General features: G+C 43.4%; 2 protein-coding genes across 4 annotated transcripts in view; one reads left to right on the forward strand and one right to left on the reverse strand.

The window, feature by feature from the left end:
- The window catches only part of OIT3 (oncoprotein induced transcript 3), an 18,411-nt gene extending 13,645 nt beyond the window's left edge, over positions 1-4,766 (forward strand). Inside the window, exons 8-9 of the mRNA XM_006761022.2 lie at positions 2,156-2,255; positions 4,048-4,766. Of these exons, the coding sequence (XP_006761085.1) occupies positions 2,156-2,255; positions 4,048-4,218 (271 nt within the window). The 3' untranslated portion in view covers positions 4,219-4,766. The remainder of the gene's footprint in view (positions 1-2,155; positions 2,256-4,047) is intronic.
- Positions 4,767-4,881: 115 nt separating this feature from the next.
- On the reverse strand, positions 4,882-21,238 carry PLA2G12B (phospholipase A2 group XIIB). Of its 3 annotated transcripts, none has more exons than XM_006760961.1 (4): positions 20,880-21,238; positions 13,275-13,351; positions 9,883-10,048; positions 4,882-6,601 (listed from the first exon to the last, which is right to left on the reverse strand). In XM_006760961.1, exons 1-4 carry the CDS (start codon positions 21,088-21,090, stop codon positions 6,480-6,482), a joined length of 576 nt encoding a protein of 191 aa, XP_006761024.1. In that variant the 5' UTR covers positions 21,091-21,238; the 3' UTR covers positions 4,882-6,479. The 3 variants fall into 3 exon arrangements, with proteins under 3 accessions (XP_006761024.1, XP_006761022.1, XP_006761023.1); XM_006760959.2 differs by having other exon boundaries at positions 4,885-6,601; positions 13,263-13,351; XM_006760960.2 differs by having other exon boundaries at positions 4,886-6,598; positions 13,263-13,351.
- Positions 21,239-21,529: the final 291 nt, after the last annotated feature.

The following is a 21,529-nucleotide window of genomic DNA, read 5'->3' on the forward strand; positions in this document are numbered from 1 at the left end:
TTTTCTTATCTGCAATGTATGACCCAGACACAGCTCTTTCTGCCTCATTTTCTCTCTTAAGGAAAAAGTGTAGTATGTTTATTTATTTTTAAATTTAATAGTATATTTTATTCAACCAAGTTTCTCCAAAATATTACCATTTCAACATCCATCAATAAAAAACGTATTAGTGATTATTTTAATTAGACTGCTAAGTCTTTGAAATCTAGTGTATATGTACACTATAAATACATCTCAATTCATTTTTATTTTTTGTTTGGTTGGGGTTTTTTGGTTAATCCTCACTTGAGTATATATAATTTTCCATTGCTTTTTTGTGTTGTAGTTTTTTCATAGTGAGTGGGGGGAGAGAGGAGGAGAGATCTTGAGTATATACAACTTTCCATTGCTTTTTTGTGTTGTTGTTGTTTCATAGTGAGTGGGGGGAGAGAGGAGGAGAGAGAGAGAAAGAAACATCAACATGAGAGGGCCGCATCAACTGCTTGCCTCTTGCACACACCCCAACAAGGAGTGGAGAGTGAGCCTGCAACCCAGGAACGTGTCCTTGACTGGGAATCAAACTAGTGACCCTTCAGTGGGCAGGCTGATGCTCTAACCACTAAGAACACCAGCCAGGGCTATTTTATTTTTATAATTGATTTTAGAGAGAGAGAGAAAGGGAGAGAGACAGAGAGAGAGAAACACCAATTTGTTGTTCCACTTACTTATGCCTTCATTGGTTGATTTTTGTATGTGCCTTGACCAGGGATTGAACCCGTAACCTTGATATATCAGGACAATGCTCTTACCAACTAAGCTACCTGGCCAGGGCCTTTATTTTTTTATTCCCAATTTCCCAGCCCTACTACTTTCAGATAAAGAAACTTTGAAAATGCTGAGACACTTCGTGAAAGTGCCATTTTAGTATTGTTACATTATTATAATGAATATTGGACTATAAGCTTTTGATTTCATAGACATATTATTGACCTTTATATCCCCACAGCACCCAGCAGAGTGTATTGCACAGATTAGATGTGCAATAGGATTTATCAGGGAACATAATTAGAAGATGATAAAAATTAATTTTACCTTAGAAAAATGAAAATTAACACAAGAAATAATAGAAACTCATTATACGTTTAGGTCCTCTTCAATTCAGAGGCATAAGATAGTCATAGAAATACAAGTCAAGGTGCCTTATTTTTAAACACTTTTATTGGGCTTTTTTAACTGCACTGAAAGAGCAATTAGCAATTCCTAGAAAGTGGCCTGTCAGCACAAGGAGCAGGTATCCAGTTTCACGGGCTTTTCATCTGAGCCTCCCTTTCCCCCTGGCCTGGTAGACAGGAACTATTAGGTATCCAAAAGAAGAAAAATATACTTATAAAAAGAAAGTTCATTTAGACTTCATAATGGAAAAGATAATACAAGTGTGACTCGTGGCCTTTCATCTTCAAGGAGAAAAGGTTCGTAATGCTAAACCTTGACCTCAAACTGGAGAATCCATAATACTTATTTTCCCCCAGCTAACCCTGAGGTGAGCCTGAGTTCACTTTAAGCAGTAGATCTGAGGTTAAAACCCCAAAACCCTGCCAAGCTACAAGTTAGTATTAAATTTGGGAAGAAGAATTAAAACAATTTGGAAGTGAATGACTTTTCCCCAATAGAACCAGTTATTTATTCTCTAAGAAACTTGGATCTTTATGCAGCTCTTTGATGCATGAATTGGGGTGGGCTCACCCTTGAATTCCCTTCAGGGGTGACTATCTATTAGGTACTCATAAATATTTATGAAATCTAAAGCAAGGCCTTCTCAAACCAATAATAAAGTATGGGAATGCAGAATTCCTGCAACATATTACGGATGAAAATACAAAAGGTACCTTTGAAATAAATACTGTTGCTGTTGCTAATACTGCAATACAGTGACTTAACAGGAGGTCCTTGTGCCCAGTTTGCGGGTACAGTGAATGACAGATGGGACAGACCGTGCTAATGAGCAGGGCTGGGTCTGAAGGGAATTTCCTTTTTCCTTCATTCTCAAAGAGCTTGAGTGCAGCCCAGCCTCCTCCACCCAGTTTCCCTCTCCTTGGACCGAACACGTTGGCCTGGGTTCTTTTTCCACCCCTGCTTAAGCAATCAAACCTTACGTGCCACCCTGCCCTACTTTCAGCTGTGTTTCAGATGACTCTGTGAAGCAGTACACATCACGGGATCACCTAGCAAAGCACTTCCAGGTCCCTGTCTTCAAGTTTGTGGGCAAAGACCACAAGGTAAGCTGAACCCCACACCCCCACCCACCACCTGAGCCTTCCCTCTTAATATCCCAACTTGTGACATTCTCTGAGCCACAGTTATCATCTGCATTTCCTCTATGAAAAATGCTATAAAGTTGGCCATCTAGAAGCTTAGCACCTTCATGAATGTCATAATTATCTGCCCCTCCCAATAAAATAGCTGTGTTTGTTCAAAGAAGGTACTATATGATCACAATTTTAAATCCTTGTGGGCAGGTATGGGTGAAAAAGCCTGTGTGGTGGTCACATGGCAAAAAATATGGACAGGAAATTCGCAGAAAACACAAACAGTGAAATACTCAGTGAAAGTAGTACTTAAAATGCCAATTAAAACCATTATAAGACTCTATTAATACATATTAATGTATGAAATTATAAATCACAACACGCTAAATTATAAAAAGTATACAGTGGCCTTATAAATTGGTACACTTTCTGGAAAGTTGCCTGACAATATTTAATAACTAGAAGCCCAGTGCACAAAATGCATGCACTGGCGGGGGGGGGGGGGGGCGGAGGGGGGAAGGTCCCTCAGCCCAGCCTGTGCCCTCTCGCAGTCCGGGAGCCCTCGGGGGATGTGTGACTGTCATCACATGGCTTAAGCTACAGTTGGACATCCTTAGTGCTGCCGTGGAGACAGACTGCTGCACTTGCCAGCCATGAGCCTGGCTTCTGGCTGAGTGGTGCTCCCCTTGTGTGAGCGCACTGACACCAGCGGGCAGTTCCTGCATTGAGCGCCTGCCCCCTGGTGGTCAGTGTGTGTCATAGCGACCGGTCATTCCACCATTTGATCAATTTGCATATTAGCCTTTTATTATATAGGATAACCATAAAATAATCATGTTCTTTTTCCTAAAAATTCCAATTCTGACAATTTCTCAAAAAACAAGCAAGCAAAAGAAGAAAAGCAAGACTTGTTGGATATGTTTATAGAGCATTGTATAAGGGGAGTGAAAAAAAAAAGCCCCCAAACAAACAGGGCTGCAGTATATCAATTAGCACAGTGTTGAGCAGTTATTAAAGTGGTATAGAAATATGGAAATATAGAAAAGGGAGAAATGAAAAGACGTCATAACAATTTGCATGTGTGTTGAAAATGCTACATTTTTAAAATGTACATACATAGCTATAGAGGTTATAAGCAGCTATCTATAATAGGGTATGGAGGAAGATTTTTGTTTGAATAGAGTTGAAACATTTCAACAAAAAGAAGTTTCAGAGACCAGTGATCTTTCCCACGCTGCATGTAAGTGCATTTATGTGCTTCCCGGCTGCATCACTGCCCCAGGAGGGCCCTCTAGGGTGGCTGATCCTGAACTCCCTCCTCAGCGAGGCAGCATGCTTGGAACGTCACCTGCTGTAAGCAGCTCGGAGAAAGGACCTTACACAGAAGTGCATGGGGACTGGTGTCATTCCTCACTCTGACGCGAGGAGGGAAGAGGTTGCCGTTATTAGGTGTTGCCTTCACTAAGGCCTCTCCGGGCCCTCCCCAAGTGCATAAACTATGCATGTGGTGTTTTCAATCTCCCACAGGACTCTGTGTGTTTGCCACATTACTAAGTGTGTGAATTTGGGCGAATTCCCTAACCGCTCTCTCAGTTTCCTCATCTGTAAAATGGGCATGGTAACATCTACCTCAAAGGGTTGTTGTTTAGATGAAATGAGGTGATATATATGAAATGTTTGGTACAGTGGCTGGCTTCGAGAAAGTGCCCCCCAAGCGATCGCTGTTATCATTGTTTTTGTTCATTATGACATGCCTTTCCAGGAAGTGTTCCTGCACTGCCGGGTCCTGGTGTGTGGCAGGCTGGAGGAGCGCTCCCGCTGTGCCCAGGGCTGCCACCGGAGAACGCGGCGAGAGGCAGGAGGGGAGGACGCGGCTGGTCTGCAGAGCCAGATGCTGACGGGCGGCCCAATCAGCATCGACTGGGAGGACTAGGACGCCGAACGCCCAGGCCTGGCTTCCGGCTGCCCGCCTGTTTGGAACTTCTCCCCGTGACCTCTGAGGACATCAGTCAACACGCTAGATCACTGCCCTTCTTTAAACATCATGCTGTGGGTTTAGACAGACTCGCAGGACTGACGCCCTCTGATCTGGCCCAAAGGTCGGGAGAGGTCAGCTCGCTGCTGACCAACCTGACCCTGTTAGGGCTTCATCCTCCCAAGGTCAAAAGCTATGCTGTCCACACAGAAGGCAGCTCACCCTTTTCCCCCATTTCTTATCTACAATAAATCACCTTTTATACAATGCAGTAAAATCAGAAGTTGGGTATGAGATTTCAAATTAGGAACTTTAAAAATTAAATAGTTGCTTGAAACTATGACTTAAATACCCAATGATTCCTTAGCTATGTAAATAATATTATACCCTGGAATTTCAAGTCAAATACAGAATAGTTACCAGGGATTCAGAAGTTTATCAATGTAAGTGTGTACTAAAAAAATACTATTTGGTTTTTCTCTTGCACAATATTTTCTTTTGACATTTTTATGTTGTCTTAAGAAATATCTTCAATTAATAAATGTCATTAAATTTATTATAACATGCATTTAAGTGGTTCAATGACTGAACTTTAGATAAAATTAAAATGTGGTGTCATACGCCCTGTTATTTGGCATTCTGTGCCCTCAGACTGATAAGTGAATAGAAAAAGATATAAAATTATACCATACTCTATTTTGTAGGTGCTTAATTAATTTTATTGAAATAAACCACAGAGATAAACTTTATCTGCTGTTCAATCCAGTTTCTTACTAAGCCAGTTAATTTCATGGGTTTACATAAGACCAGAAAACAACTTTTCTTCTTTTTCTTTTTAGAAATGGCTGCAACCAACAATTCTAAATGGAGCCAGTGAAATTAACAAAAGGAAAGGAAAGGAGAACATGAACTCCATCAGGGGTTTGCCGAATTTTCCCGTAAGGGCCTCACGGTAACTGTTTTAGGCTTTCTGGGCCATGCCGTCTCTGCCACAACTCTGCTCTGGCAGCCCGGGAGCAGCCGTGAACACACGTGGCCGTGGTTATGTTCCAGTAACACTTTCCAGCAGCGGGTGCTGGGCCTGATCCAGTCCGTGGGCTTTCATTTGCCAGCCCCTGACCTTGGTGGCCCTCAGGCCTCACGGGGCATCAGAGTCACTTAATAAATTACCAGCAGAGGCAACCCTCAGAGATATTTCCAGTCTGCTCCCAGATCACGACAATAAACTGAGTCTCACAACAAAGCAAGTCATCATCTTTCTCTTGGTGGAAGGTCTTGCCTTCAATTTGTAGAAAACGCAACACCTGTGAAGGGCAAGAAAGCCAAGCGCAGTGAAAGGTGTGCCTGTCTGTAGATGCCACCCCTGGAGACGCTGTTGCTCGTGCTCCTCCGGTGATTCTAATTTGCCATCAGGGCTGAGACCCACTCTCTGGGAATGGCCATTTGTCTCTCATGCCCCTCAGATTTTAGGGGTTTTTCTAAGTTATCGTTAGTGGCAGTTTTTACCCAGTGCTCCTCAGATCTTCACACGACACGGAGACCACCTAGTACTTGGGGCTATCAACAGGAATAGTTGACTGAATGAAAAAAATGGAACCTCCGACCCAACTCCACCTGATCTCCCCCTCCGTGGCTTTGATCAGGTAAGCCTCTGCCCACCGGTTCCAATCTCTCCAGCACCAGCGGGAATAACGTATCATCGGTGGAACTTACCAGGTTGGTTCTGTTTTCTTCTAAGTGAAGGAAGCGTGTTGGTGATAATGAGATTCATTCATCTCTTTTCAAATTTTCTAAAAAGTACACTTTATTATATGTGAGATGTTTACTGGCAACTGAAACATGGACCAGAGGAAAGTCATTGCCTCCCAAATGGCTGGACTCTCCAAAATTTCACTTGTGAATAGAATTATCAAGTCCAAGAATCCCAGTAGTTAGTCTTTTATTTTAGTCTTTAAGTTAAGAACTGAATTTCCAGGCAAATGTGTCTTGGTTGGAGAGACCAGTGTTAAAGTGACGAGTCGCCTTCAGTTCACTCCACGTCTTTTTTCCAATTATCCTCAAAGGATGGGGCACACTTTTCGGCTGTAGACTATTTCCTTTCTCCTGCTTGGTGGTATCCAGATCCTTGGAAGAAAGGATGAGACACATCTGCCACACTACCATCTCCGAGACTGACAGTCGTGGTGTCAACGCAAAACCAAAAAGGAAACACCTCTTCCCTATAACTCTTCTTTCTCCTCTTCTGCGCAGATGCAGGCTGCCCGTTGACTATTCATAAAGGGTCGGCAGCCCAAGGTCCATACAGTATTAAACACGGTATCCGCCAGGGAATCACATGCTACTTGAGAAAGATGTAGAGAAACAGAGAGGTTAATACTAGTACATAGAACTGCCTCCAAGTAGTATGGGTAATTTTAAAGAGTCAATGTAGCTCCAAGATGGACATGATACCCAGAGGAAAGTGGAGACAATAATCTGAATACAGAATTCAAAGGAAAAGCATACATTTAAAAGGAGTTTTTTTTCAGAACAGCTTCTATCCAATCTAGTAGAGCAGAATACATTTTGGGCACTGGCCGAGTAGCTCAGGTGGTTAGAGCATCGTCCTAATATACCGTCCCAATAGGCCAGGATTGTGGATTCGATTCCTGGTCAGGGCACATACAAGAATCTACCAATGAATGCATAAATAAGTGGAACAACAAATTGATGTTTCTCTATCTCTCTAAAAATCAGTCAATAAAATAATAATACATTTTGGGGTGCCCTCTTTTTATGGGTCTCCAGGTCAAAACCATGATTAGCAATCAGCATCTTCCATACCACTATGCTCGCTCCATGGCAAATTTACAATTTTTGCAGAATACTTGCTTAAATAACACTACTATGTTTCCTGTAGCTTTCCCTGTTCGAGTGTGGGATGAATAACCTTTTACTTGTTGAAAATTCAAGTGTGCCTGTTGGATATGTTGGCCAGCCACTGTAAGGCATCAGGGACAAGGAGACCAAAGGGATCTCAACTCAGGGATCTCACAGTTTGGACAGAGAGGAGGATAGGATAGACAGGTACATATATAATTACACTACACCATAATGGAAGTTACCCCGCTGTGGTATGGGAACCCAAAGTAAGGGTCTCTATCCCTTTGTGAGTAAGGATTGTTATGGAAGGGTCTCAGAGCCCTTGGGAGTTTGATAGAGACTGCATTAAATCTATAGATTCCTTTGGGTAGTATGGACATTTTTAAAAGTTTATTGAGCCCTACCTAGTTTGGCTCAGTGAATAGAGTGTCGACCAATGGACTGAAGGGTTTCAGGTTTGATTCAGGTTAAGGGCAAGTACCTTGGTTGCAGGCTCAATTCCTGGCCTGACTAGGAAGCAACCCATCAATGTGTCTCTCTCACATTGATGTTCCTCTCTCTCTGTTTCCCCTCCTCCTTGCATACTCTCTAAAACAATCAATGGAAAAATATCCTCCAATGATAATTAACAACGACAAAAAAGCTTATTGATTTCAGAGAGAGAGAGAGAGAGAGACATTGATCTGTTGCTCTATTCCCATCAATGCATTCATTCATTGCTTCTTGCATATGCCCTGACCAGGGATCAAACAGCAACCTTGGTGTATAGGGATGACACTCTAACCAACTGAACTACCCAACCAGGGCCATGGACATTTTTAACAATTCATTAATTCTTCCAGTCCATGAGCATGAACTATCTTTCCACTTATTTGTGTCTTCTTCAATTTTTTTCATCTAAGTCTTATAGTTTTCAGTATGTAGGTCCTTCACCTCCTTGATTAAATCTATTCCTAGGTATTGTATTATTTTGATGCAATTATAAATGGGATTTTTTAAAAAAAATTTATTTCCGATAGTTTGTTATTAGTATATAGAAATGCAACAGATTTTTGTATGTTAATTTTGTATCCTGCAACGTTACTGAATTATTTATTAGTTCTAACAGTTTTTTGGAAAAGTTTTTAGGGTTTTCTATATATAATGCCACATGAAATGGTGACAGTTTTAGGTCTTTCATTCCTATTTGGATGGTTTTTATTTCTTCTTCTGACCTAATTTTTCTGGCTAGGACTCCCAATACTATGTTGGATACAAGTGGTGAGAATGGGTATCCGTGACTTGTTCATAATTTTAGAGGAAAAGCTTTCAGCTTTTCACCATTGATAAAACTGTCTGAACAACAATAAAACATGAATTGTAAGAGTGTTCCAAGCAGAGGGAACTGCAGACACAGAAAGATATGGACCATCAACCCAAGTGGTTGGGAATAGCAGGGGTCAGGAGAGAAATCAGGAATAAGCAAGTTGATGCTGAAGAGATAGCTAGCAGTGAACATATGTATGTCATACGAAGGAGCTTGGGTTTACTTTTAATGAAAAGGAAGGTGACCAGATTTTTGTGGTATAAAAATATATCTGGACCCTTTGGGGAGAATAAATTTGATGGGACCCAGAGATCGGTTAATTTGCAGTAACCAGGCAAGTTACCAAAGAGAATTTGGGGGAAAGAATCAACAGGACATTGCTTGAAGGAAGTAACCTGACCTGACCCTAGATTCGCAGCAGGCACTTTCTCACCCTTTGCAGGTACAGATAGGGGGATGCTCCCTTTTGCAGGGCCCAAGCAATTACCCACCTTTTCAAGCCGTCACAGATTCACTTTAGGATTACGCCCTAGACATGGACCTTTGAACAAAATCCAAGATTTTCCCATCCCTGTGGCATAGAGTCAGCTCTATATATGCCTGACTTTCAAACATCACTATCTAAAAATATATAATGCTAATACCTGGATGTGATTTTCTGGCTTCAGAAACTAAGGGATTAAAACTTTTCCTAAAGTGAATTAAGAAAAGGAAATTACAGAATCAATGCTAGAAATTAGATAGCTAAATAGCTGTTAAAACAAAATAAAATGAAAACCCTATCCTCTCCCAGCCAGTGTGGGTCAGTGGTTGAGCCTTGACCTATGTATGAACCAGGAGGTCACGGTTGATTCCAGGTCAGGGTACATGCCTGGGTTGTGGGCTCCATCCCCAGTGGGGAGGGGGCGTACAGGAGGCAGTGGATCAATATTTTTCTCATCATTGTTTCTATCTCTCTCCCTCTCCCTTCCTCTCTGAAATCAATAAAAATATAGTTTTTAAAAAATAACTATCCTAAAGCATATGTAGACCTTTACACAAAAAGTTTTTTTTATTATTATTTCCCTGACTGAGAACAAAATAAGGTAATAGCCAAACCAAGTGCTCCCATACAAAATAACTCCTTCTATGGCAAATGATTTAACAGTGGAATGGGTAACTAAAGCCAACTGGGCAACTCTTTCTCCAGCCTTAAAGGACACGTTTTTATATCTCTGGGAAGGCGTTGGTGTGGCGCTGTCCATGGGGAGTGGCGCCAGCAGCTCCTGGGCAGGACAGCAGGAACTTCAGCCAACGTGGGCCGGCACCCTCCCCTCAGCCTGTGCATTGCTCGGTGTTCCATAGCATTCGGGGAGCCTTAATGGCCTCTGTGAGTAAAGGGGCTCTGGCTGCATGTCTGTGTGAAAACAGAAACAAACTTCCTGCTCAGAGGCAGATGCCCTTAAGATACCTACTTGCCACGTTGGAAACAAAGCCCAGACTTCGCTTAAGGTCAGAGCAGATAGAGTGGAGGCACCATCGGAATTTTGCATCACAGCGATACTTGTTGGCACCGCAGGTGTCATAACAGGCATCCAGCTGGTTGCAGCACTTGGTCATTGCTGGGATGCCCAAGTCCATCTGGGGAAAGAGGGAAGAAAATGCCACGTTTAGACCGAGGACCTCAGGCAACCTTGCCCATGGACTTGGCGAGCCAGTTCTCAAATTCCTGCTACACTTTCGGATCAACTGAGAAACACCAGTGACTTGAGAGAATACAGCGGGTTGATAGTCAGGATGCTAAATTTCAATCACAATTTCCTTGTTAATTCACAGGTCACTATGGTGATGAAAATAGAAATCAGAACGCCAGTCCAGAGAGCAGAGTTTCAAAACATCCAAATTCAACTAAAACTTACATGAGATTTTGTCTCAGCAAAGGATCCCAAGGCTCAGAATTAGGAAAACTAAAGTCTTAGTTCATCATTCGGGCACCTGCATTTATCAGAAATCCACCCCACACAGCGCTATGTTAATGGGGTGTGTGTCTGTACATGTTGGGGAGCAGAGTCGGGTATAGGACACAGAGTTCCAGAAGACAAGGGCACTCTGGTCAAACGGCAATATCTAATGCACACTCGGTCATGTGTTTATTAAGTGTCCTATAAGCCATTGTAAACGTTGTGGCATAAGCAGAGTAAATTCATAGAATGCCATCTGCAAAGTAATAAAACTGGAATTTTTTAGAGGGTTTTGAAAGAAGATGAAGAGAAGGTTAACAGAAATAAGGATAGCCTTAGAACACAGCAGGTAACGAAAGGAAATAATGAGCAAATCATATTGTGAGTGAATTTGTTTAGTCTTTCAAGAGTCTCTCCAGGGAAATACATACATGTAAAAAGTTTTCCTTAAGAGCCCTAGCTGGTTTGGCTCAGTGGATAGAGCATCGCCCTGCGGACTGAAGGGTCCTGGGTTCAATTCCAGTCAAGGGCACATGCCTGTTTTGCAGACTCAATCTCTAGTGGGGGGTATGGGGGGAGTGTACAAGAGGCAGCCGATTAATTATCCTCTCTCATCATTGACGTTTCTATCTCTCTCTCCCTCTTCCTGCCTTTCTGAAATCAATAAAAAATATATTTTTTTAAAAAGTTTTCCTTAGAGAGAAGAGTAAGTTGATGGATGACCTTGACTTCCAAAGTAACTAGTTAGATTTGATAAACACTCTTGAGCAAGGAAGGCACATGATACAAAAAGTGATCAAAGAAGAGTAATTGCTTTACTACCTGGCCCTGGCCAGGTAGTTCAGTTAGTTAGAGCATCATCCTGATACACCAGGGTTGCAGGTTTGATCCCCCATCAGGGTGTATACAAGAAATAACCAGTGAATGAATGCATAAATAAGTGGAACAACAAATTGATGTTTCTCTCTCTCTCTCTCTCTCTCTCTCTCTCTCTCTCTTTCTTACATATCAATCAATAAAAAAAAATAGATGGGAACAGGGTGGGTCTAGATGTAGATAGAGCATCTTAGAATCTTGCAGTTTTTCTGATTATATATACTTGGACTTGGATAGACTGTGAAAATCTGGTTTCAGGCATGGTTGGAGAATTATAGTCAGTGATTATAGGTCCTTTCCCCTTAGGTCTCCGTAAGTGTTCTCTCATTTAAACTTTTATTCCAAGGCCACTTAAAGCAGAATATGGAGTTTGGCAGTTTACAATGTCCTTTTAAGCAACATTAAGAGGTTATCTAACTCATTATTAGACTAGGCAAAGGCCTGGACTCTGCAGTTCTGGTAAATTCCATTATCTGATACCTGAGGTAAACTACTTTGCTTGTACCTCACCTCTAAAACTACAAATATATCACAACAGAGGTAACTGAGAATTAGATGAGTACAGTGGCTACCATTCAGTTCAGTATAATTCAATTGGAAATTCTTGAACTAGTTTTTGATGATACTTGTATCAGCAAACAAAATGACATTACTTCCAAAATATGGTGCACACCACTTCCATAGCTACTAAATTGATATCAAGCAAAATATATTGGCTGGAAATAGGTGGTTTCTCTATGTAAATGCAGAGTAGGGCAAAAGTAGGCATCCAAAACACAAAGTTTATTCTTTATGAACTGTTGTATTACTTTCCATACAAACAACTGTAAACCTACTTTTGCTCCACCTTTTATTATTTGAAATGATTGTCTTCTGCATCCATACACATTCTGCTTATTGTGGACGAGGATGGGTGTTCAGCTGTGCAGGTTGTTCAAAGCACAAGAGGGTCAGATCTAAGAGGGTTATATCTTCCCACAAGACATCATATTTATTATGAACTGTCTAGCCAATCACAGTCAAGTTTCCTTTTCTAACAAAGTCAGTATCTACCTATATAAAAGGCTACTATACAAAGTGTCCCCTCAGGAGTTCGACCGGGAGTTAGATCGCTCGCTATGATGTGTGCTGACCACCAGCAGGTGGCACAGAATGAAGGGAGGCCCCAGCCGGCAGCCAGAAGGCCCTGATTGGCCCTGATCGCTGGCCAGGCCTAGGGACCCTACCAGTGCTCAATTTTGTGCACCGGGCCTCTAGTATTAAGATAAATTTCTGACGAATGGAAGAAAACTGTCTTGAGGAAAGAGGATCTCTTTCCAATTTTGCATAAAAATGCCCCATGGGTAAGCAGGGATCTTAGAATAAACATTATGCCACTTAGAAAATTATTACAAAGTAAAATCTTTTGAATCATCAGAAAAGTGAAGTTGAGCCTGGTTAAGATACAAGTTAAAAATCACAGTTCAGATATGAAATCCCTGTACCTACATTTTACATAGGGCCTCTTGTCCAAAGAAGTCTTAAAAGAAATTATAACATGAATGTTTAGCCAGTGACTGGAGGTGTGTATGGAGGTTTTTCTTGGGGGTGGGGGTATGAGAGTGCGTTTGCAGAGTTCTATGATGTGAATACTCCAAACACAGCTGATTTGGCATGAGAAGTCCTGACAATACCGTAGCAGTCAGCTCGCACTGGTCAGTCCCAGCTGGCTCCACGCGTCAAACCTCTCAGACCTAGTTCCTATTTAGTTCTGTTTGATCCCCTAAAGCTTAGCTGATGTTCGCCATGGTGATTTCCAAGTTCACTTTACAAGGGCTTATCTGAGGGACAGCTGCCTCTGACAAAAGGAAGTCAAATTCTTCTTTTAAAAATTATCTCCTTTCCTCCGTCTCCAATTTAAACTGCTCAATCACATTGCCCAACTATATTCTATATGCGGTCACTTCCATCAGCAATAACTCTTGAATGTGTCTCAGTTAAAACCGGGCAGCGGAGAAGACGATGGTGGTGGTACATACACTTTCTGGTACCTTGAGACCCAGGAAGTAGGAGCTGCAGCCATTGGGCTCCTGCGGCTTGTAGTGAGGTCTGGGCATTGGTGCCTTTCCTAGCAGAGAAAGAAGAGGAAGAAGCGGGAAGGAATATTTAGAAATTCAGCATTTGGAAACATTCGTGGAATAAAAAATATCTAAAAGCGCCATCAGTTTTTCCTTTGAAAGTCATTGTTCCTCAGCAGATATTCACATCCAAATTAGGTGGTGGTGATGGTAACAATGATAATGATGTCCTAAAAGAGTACTAGCCCTCAGGCCAGTTTGGCATTTCTCTCCTAATCTCAAAGAATTTCTAATGATTCTTAAGTGCATGACCTTGAAGATAAGGTCCTTGGCAAAACCGAACTGAAACTCAAGATTTCTTACTCCCCTATCCACTGTCCGGCCACACTCCTTGCACAGAAAAAGGAAAACACGACCTGATCACACAGCCAGGAACCAGAATTGTAACAGTTCCGCAAAGTTTTTCCCAGAATAACTAGAATGGAACTTTGCAAAATTCTATAAATATAGGCAAACCATTATTGCCCAAAGGACAAAGAAAACACCCTATTTAAGCATTTCTATCTTAGAACTAAGCTGAGATTATCTGAAAAACTTTTAATTTCCTGGTTTCTCCTACATAGCTTTTGAGTTATTTTATGATCTTGCCAATACGTACCAGGATTCTTTGTCAGTTGTCTCAATGGTGGTCATGCATCATAAAGATAACCTTGACCTGAGGTGACCTCAGGGCAGTCATCTCCAGTGAGAATTTTTATCTATTATCTGGTTAAGAAAATGGGGCAGAGAGCTTAGTGACGCTTAAGTCATGGAGTAAGTGGGGGAAGTAAGGTGTAAATCCAGATTTCTTGTTTTTCTCCAAAGCTCATGTTCTTCCTCCACATTCCTTTGCCTCTTTTTAGGACAAGACATAGCATAAGACTGAGGAAATAAGCCGAGAATTAATCCTCGGAGTGAGGTACCTGGCATTTCTATTTTCTTTATTTTAATTTTTATTATGAAATTTCAAAACTGAAGAAAAATCAAAGAAAAAAACACCCATGAACCCACTACATAAACATAATAAAGGTTAACATTACCAAACTTTCCATAAATATATTTTCTGCTTAATTAATGTTGCAAGTATAGTTGAAGCCCCTTTGCCCCCCCCCCCATTTTCCTGTTTTAATTTTTAAATACTAAGTCTATGCTTTAAAGCCCAAAATTGTCTTGATTATTCTTGGCCCTTCACTCTTGCATATGAATTAGTACATTCTATAAGAGATTGTCAGAATTTTGCTTGAACATACATTGAATTTATAGATTAATTTGGAAACAACTGACTTTCGTAGAATATTCTGTCTTCCCAAACATGGGCATAGTATAGCTTTCCATTATACTTAGTCCTCCTTTATATCCTTCAATAGAGTGTTATAATTTTCTCCGTGTATCTATTATCTCTCCAACATGCTGGACTATTCAGATGCTTACACAATATAGAATATCTCGTAAAATGCCAGAATTACGGATCATAAGGCTGGTATAGTACATCTGCACTTTTCTGGATCCCAGGCTGCTTCTAGCTTTCTGCTCTACCAGCCCTACAATGATTTTAGAGAGGAAGAGAGGGGGTAGGGAGAGGAGTAGAGAAAGAGAGAGAGAGAGAGAAACATAGATACTTGAGAGAAACATCAATCAGTTGTCTCCCAAAAGTGTCCTGACTGGGGATCAAACCCCCAACCTTTTGGTGCATAGGATGATGCTCCAACCAACTGAGCCACACCAGCCAGGGCCTAAGTCTTTCATTTTTTAAATGTCTACTAACTCTCACTCATGCTGGATTCTTTTTTCACATGTTGTGTCTCTTCAGAGGAGCTGTTTTTCTAAAACATTCCTGTGCCCGCCGAAACCGGTTTGGCTCGGTGGATAGAGCGTCGGCCTGCAGACTGAAAGGTCCCAGGTTTGAGTCCGATCAAGGGCATGTACCTTGGTTGCAGGCACATCTCCAGTGGGGGATGTGCAGGAGGCAGCTGATCGATATTTCTCTCTCATCGATGTTTCTAACTCTCTATCTCTCTCCCTTCCTCTCTGTAAAAAATCAATAAAATATATTAAAAAAAATAAAATAAAAAAAATAAAACATTCCTGTGCCCCGCATCGTACACTACAGAGTAGTTCCTCGACTGCTTTTGCCGTGGCTGTAGGAGTCTCAAGATACTTCATGTTAATTTCTGGATTCCTCGCCTGTGCATAGAATATGCTTGGAATAGCGGATTTTCAGTGTTATTTGTCCTTCAAGCCCTAGCCCAGGGTGAATGGAAAGCATCCTTGCTACTTCCTTGGGATATGGATAGAGGTTTTCTAATCTTTTTAAAACAGACTGGGAGCCCACCAGGCTCTAAGCTTTGTGCAAACTGTCCAGTTCCAACTTCCTGGGAAAAGTGAAAAGTTACTTTTCCTCTCTTTGCCTGAGCATTAACACCGATTCCTCAGTCCCTGGGTCTACATATGTTCCAGACTGAAAACCCAAGGGCCACAGCAGCAGCCAGCTCACCACTTTGCCTTTGTGTTTTCTCTGTATTTCTGGAACTTGAGAGGTTGCCTTTATTTCATTCTGGTTTGAGTGTGTACTTTTAAAAAATAGTTTATTTTTACAGTGTTTCTTATTTATAATGGAGAGGTGCTGTACATGTTGATGGAGTCCTCCAGCCCACCGTAATTCCTGCATTACTTTTCAAAGGTTTTGAGAAAGATAATTTACCATTGACAACTGTGAGTGTGTGTGTGTGTGTGTGTGTGTGTAGCTCTGGGAGTGGGAGAATGCATGAAGTGTATTAAATAATATTAGTAATCAAATTACACTTATGAAAAATAATCACATTGTGTACTTAATCTTGGAGATGACATCAAATATGCACTTAATCTTGGAGGTGAGATTACAGTAATTTTATTTTTCCTTCGGATTGTTCTTTTCCAAATGTCCTATATATACCAGCCTTAAAGAAATCAGGAAAAAATTGAATGAAAAAAAAAACCAAATGTCTAAATTTGATGGTAAAATTCGCTTTTTAATAATTTTGTTGATAAAGGGCTTTTGCAGCAGACTCGTGCGGTTTCCTGGGGTCCTTCTGCTTTTTTTTGCACCTGAGAACAAACTGGAAACTCTGAGCTTCCGGTTTGAAAGATAACAAAACACCAATTATAGTCACTTCCTAACTGGCCTGCTATGATGAAGGTTATTTTCATTGTGTTTAATATTTATGATAGCTGCAGAAATTCTATTTAGGAATGAAGCTTGAAGTCCAAGTTCAAAGAAAAAAATTGATGGTTTGAGTCTAAGCTGAAATAATATACTACATCCTCAAGTTACAGTCGGAGTCATTTTGAGTTGTGTTGAGTCCTTACAGTTTGATGTTTTGTTAATAACATACAAGTTGATTTTATTTTCCTGGTTTGGGCTATCTATAAGAGTGGGAGGCTGACAACCTGATCCTATAGCTTATATGTTGGCAAATGTGGCCCACGTCCAGTCCATGGCCTGCTTCCGTATAGTCTGCCAGCCAAACATGGTTTTATCAAAACAAGGATAATATTTTGTGACATGAAAATGATATTAAATTCAAATTATAATGTCCATTAAAATGTTTTATTGGAACATAGCAACACTCACTACCTATTGGCTATGCCTGCTTCCCCAGAAAAAACAGCAGAACACTCTTATAATCTTGATGGGAGAATGGTTTTCTAAACAAGACAACAACTTCAGAAAACATAAAGAAAAAGACAGGCAGACTTGACGTTATGAAAATTAAAAACTTCTGAATAAAGTAAAATGCCAGAAAAATGAGAGCGATTTCGGGAGAGTTAGCCATGAAGCTCCTGTTCTGCCCACAGCTGTGCACGCTGCCTCCCGGGCCCAGAATTCTTCTCTCAGTTTTGTCGCTGAGAAGAGCAGTAAACCGTCTGGGGCTTTCTCACCCAGGTCAAGGGTTCAGTCTTCCCGGAGGGTGTGTCCGTTCTCCCCGCCCCGCCGGGTCCTGCAGAAGCTGCCCTGTGCCTCCCCCAGGTCTCCCTAGGAGCCAGACTGCATTTGAAATTATGACTGCTTACTTCCAGAAGCACTCAGATGCGGCACATCAGGGAACCACGCAGAACTGTGACAGTTTTATTGAAGCAATAAATTCTGTTTCAGTTGCAAAAGCAGAGTAAGTTACTGCATGAGGTGAACTGACCGAGTTGACATAGTTTGGCTGGGATCGCCTCTGGGTTAGTACCAAAAGTCCCACACCCCAGGGACCCCAGACTCTCCCCTCAGTCCCCAGCAAACCGGGACAACTGGTCACCCCAACATGAGAACAACTTTACCTCTAAACCAGTAGCTCTAAATGAAAAAAAAAAAGACTGACATTTAGATAACTTTTTTCCTTAGAACTAAACCCAAGAAGAAATCCATCATGAAGTCCTTTTACCCAAGTGTGACAGTGTGGACAGTGTCTTCCACGATGACACCGAGACCTTCATATAGACACAGAGACTTAATCAGGCGATGGTGTCTTCCTGACTGAGGCTGCTGTCCAGCCGCTGGATTTCTGAGTTTAATGTTGAAAGAGAACTGGAAGCATCTGAATGCACAGTAACCTGTTCACCAGACCATCTTTCTCATAACATTTATAAAATGTGTTTGGTGCGCCATACATGGCACTAATTCTTTGTATATATTCTCTTTAATTCTTCAACAACCTTACAAAGTAGGAAGGTAGGTGTTATTAACTTACTTATAAACATGAGAAAACAAAGGTTGAGCATTAGGTAACTTCTGCAAGGTCACCAGCAATGAGATTACCCAACTCCACCCCCACCCCCACCACCACCACCACCACCAACCCCGCCCAGATCAAACCCATGATTTTTCCATTACTGGTATTTCGCTAAGTCTAGTTCAAGGACCACCTGTGCAGGCCCGGGGTCCACCACAGACATACTGAGTTAGTATCTCTGGGGCGGGAGAGGGGATCTTGTCCACCCAGTGCAGGTCGCTCTGCATGCTGTTGGTACCATGTTCTGCATCTCCTTGTACTATTTATAGCCTGATCCTTTGGGTGCTGACATGAAAATAAATGTTGTAGATATAAGAAGTGTGAAGAGCAATGTTGACACATGATTGTAGGTTACCAGGGTACAAACACACCTTTACCTGTCTGAACGACCTACAGTCTGAAGTTCTCCAAGAATGACCTCCAAACCTTGGCTGCACTTGGTAATCACCTGGGAAATGTTAAAAATGCATACGTCTGGGTCTAATCCATGGAGAGTCTGATTTCACTGGGTTGGGTGGCAGGACTGTTTAAAGCTCCCCCAGGTAATTCTAGGTGCCCGGCTGAGGTAGGGAACCTTGTTTTAAGTACAGGCACACCTTGTTTCATCGCACGTGGCTTTATTGTGCTTCACACACGTTGTGCTTTTTACAAATTGAACGCAAGACCTGCCACCAGCAAAAAGATTACAGCTGGTTTTATTGCAAAACTTTAGTGCTGTGGTGTGAAAAGGAACCTGCAATATCTCCGAGGTATGCCTGATTGTGGTAAGTACTTATAAAACAGAAAAACATTTTCTTGTAGATTAATTGCCACTAAATTGTTGTTTCTGGCCAAAGCTTGCAGCCTTTAAGGCAGTTTTTCTCTCAAAGCGTGGTCCCTGGACCAGCAGGAGTGGGATCACCTGGGAACCCTTAGAAATGCAAATTTCCCGGCAGCCAAAGCAACAAATCAGAAGCAGGCGGGTGGGGGCCCAGCCGTCGGGAGTTTGAGAACCACCGCTTTAAAGAGGGAGGGAAACGCGCTGCCGGGAGGTGTATCCGACCGCAAACTGGAAGCGCACACCCGGTCAGCTGCGAGGTGCTATCTGTTCGGAGGAGCGTGATTCACACTCAGCTCGAGAAGATATTCCTAGGGTTGGGCCCCGCGTCCAGGTGCTCCTCTCCGCTGGGTTCCAAAGGTAACAAGGCTGAACCCCCTGTTCCCCGCGTTTCCAGGCCCCTCTGTTTGCAGACTGAGTGGCGTCCTTTGCCTCCCTGCCCTCTCCCTGTTGACTGTTCCCATCCCCCACGGAGAGCTGCCGTCACTGACTCGCCCAGGTAGAGGCTTGCAACCAAACGCTGCTGAAATCTTTTGACACTGTGCTGGAGAAGCAAGAGAGGGTTTGACCTCGTTTTCCTAAGAGACTCCTGTTCTCATCCACCTGCTGAGCCGCGGACCTCCATCTCGTGTTGTCTCTAGGAAGGGAAAGCGACCTGTGTTGGTATCTGCAGGGCGTGAGCCCCTTTCCGGCCCCCTCGGTGCCCACTGGGTGAGAAGAGGCCAGGGACAGGGACAGGGCCAGAGACAAGGCCAGGGCGCCTCTGCTGCTGTCCTCCCGCCTCGCACAAAGCCAAGGCCAGGGGTTCAGGTGGTCCTGGCCTAGACCAGGCTTTTCACCCCAAGGCAACGTCACAGACAAAACGCAGCTTCCTTTTTCACCGTATCCGAATGTACCTACAATTCTGTGTCACAAAACTTCTGGTTCTGGCACAACCGTTTCCCATTGCCTCCTAGTCGGCTGCGTCTAGTAAGGAAGCAGCCCCCACCCCCGCTCGAAGGTAAAAAGAGAGGGAGCCTGGGGGAATCTCTCTCAAAGCTGAGCTCTGTGGACAGTTTGGAGAAAACATGTCTGAAGTGCTTTCCTGTGGCTGCACTGGCTCTCCAGTTTCATCTCTAACCCCACGATGAAACCCCAGGACCGACGCTGTATGAGGCTGTGTATAATTTTGAAAACGTTTGCGTTTGAGTTACCCCTGCCCCTCAGCTGCGAGGTCCAGGGCCCGCATTCTGCCCCCAGGGCCTGGGCTTCCAGGGCCTGAGGAAGAGCTGGCCCCACGGTCTCCTCTGTGGACCTGAGGCTCCTCCCCGTTCCCAGCCCTCACCTGGCACCAGGCCCCACCCCAGGTGGGCAGCGGCAGCTGGTGGTGGGCTTTCCCAGCGCTGCCCGGGGAGTCAGCAAGGTGAGCCCAGCAGAGACAACAAAGCAGGGAGGAAGGTGTGAGCAGCACCTGGGAAACCCATTCCAGGCTTAGCACAGAGTGACTCAGGGAGCTGTTTCCACAGCCCCTCTTCCCCCGCAGAATTTCCTCTGAAAGTTCAGCTTCATTTTCAGCCTAGGAATTCTCAAACAGCTCTCGTGTTCTTCCTCCCGCCCATGCGGCCTCTCCCTGAAGTACCACCTCACAGCAAACCATTAAAACGGCCCAGCGAACAGGTCTCGGAGCTTCTGGGAGCTGGGGTGCCAGATCAAATACAGGCAGTCCAGTGGTATTTGTATGTCAGATAAACAACTAATCGTTTGTCAGTATAAGTGGCCCCAAGTATTTCAAATGTACCGACACACTATTTGTCGTTTATTTGAGATTCAGATGTCACTGGGTGTCTTATATTTTCACTTGCTGAGTCTGGCAATCCTCCCCAAGAGAAGGATGACAGCAAAAAAGCTCATGACCGGCTGTGACCCCGCGCAGCTGCTCACATGTCCACCGGCAAGAGTCTACAGGAGGAGAAACAGTGCACTCACCGTATCGGCACCGGTACTGACATACCCCGTTCTTCCCTCCCAGCAGCTCCAGAAAGGAATCGAAGTAGCTGTTGACAGACTCAAAGCTGCCCCGGATGTGCCGGAGGCCCCAGTTGGAATAGGACTCCTCTGCATCGGGGCTGGTGTCGCTCTGTGCCAGGCCACCCCCCAGGCTCAGCCACAGGATCAAGGAGCTCGTGGCCAGCTTCATCCTGCGGCCAGGTAGGCGCCGAGGTCTCTCCTCGAACCCCAGCCACAGTCCCTGGAAGCCCAGGTACGCAGCCCCTCGGCTTGCTGTCCGGCAGGAGTGGGAAAGGGATTATCGGGAACACTCAATCTCTGCTCCCCAGAGGTGGACTTTAAACACAGCTGTGGAGGTTGGGATGAGATCAGAGCAATTAAAAAGGGCAAAGGTTAGGCAGTGGGAGGGATGGCCAGTGAGAGAGAGCACTGCAGAGTGGATTCGCAGCCCTGGAGGTGGGAGATGTTGGCCAACTTCTGGGAGGCCTGAGCAGTGGAGCAATTGGAATCCTACCCCCAACCGGCTTGTTAACCTATTGATCAGTTACAAGCTTGGCCCTTTAGTCGGGCTCTTGACATAAGAGCTTGTCCTAAAGTCCTAGCCTCACCCCTATGCCAGTTATGTACGC

Source organism: Myotis davidii, unplaced genomic scaffold (genome assembly GCF_000327345.1).
Source record: "Myotis davidii unplaced genomic scaffold, ASM32734v1 scaffold134, whole genome shotgun sequence".
Taxonomy (NCBI): Eukaryota; Metazoa; Chordata; class Mammalia; order Chiroptera; family Vespertilionidae; genus Myotis; species Myotis davidii.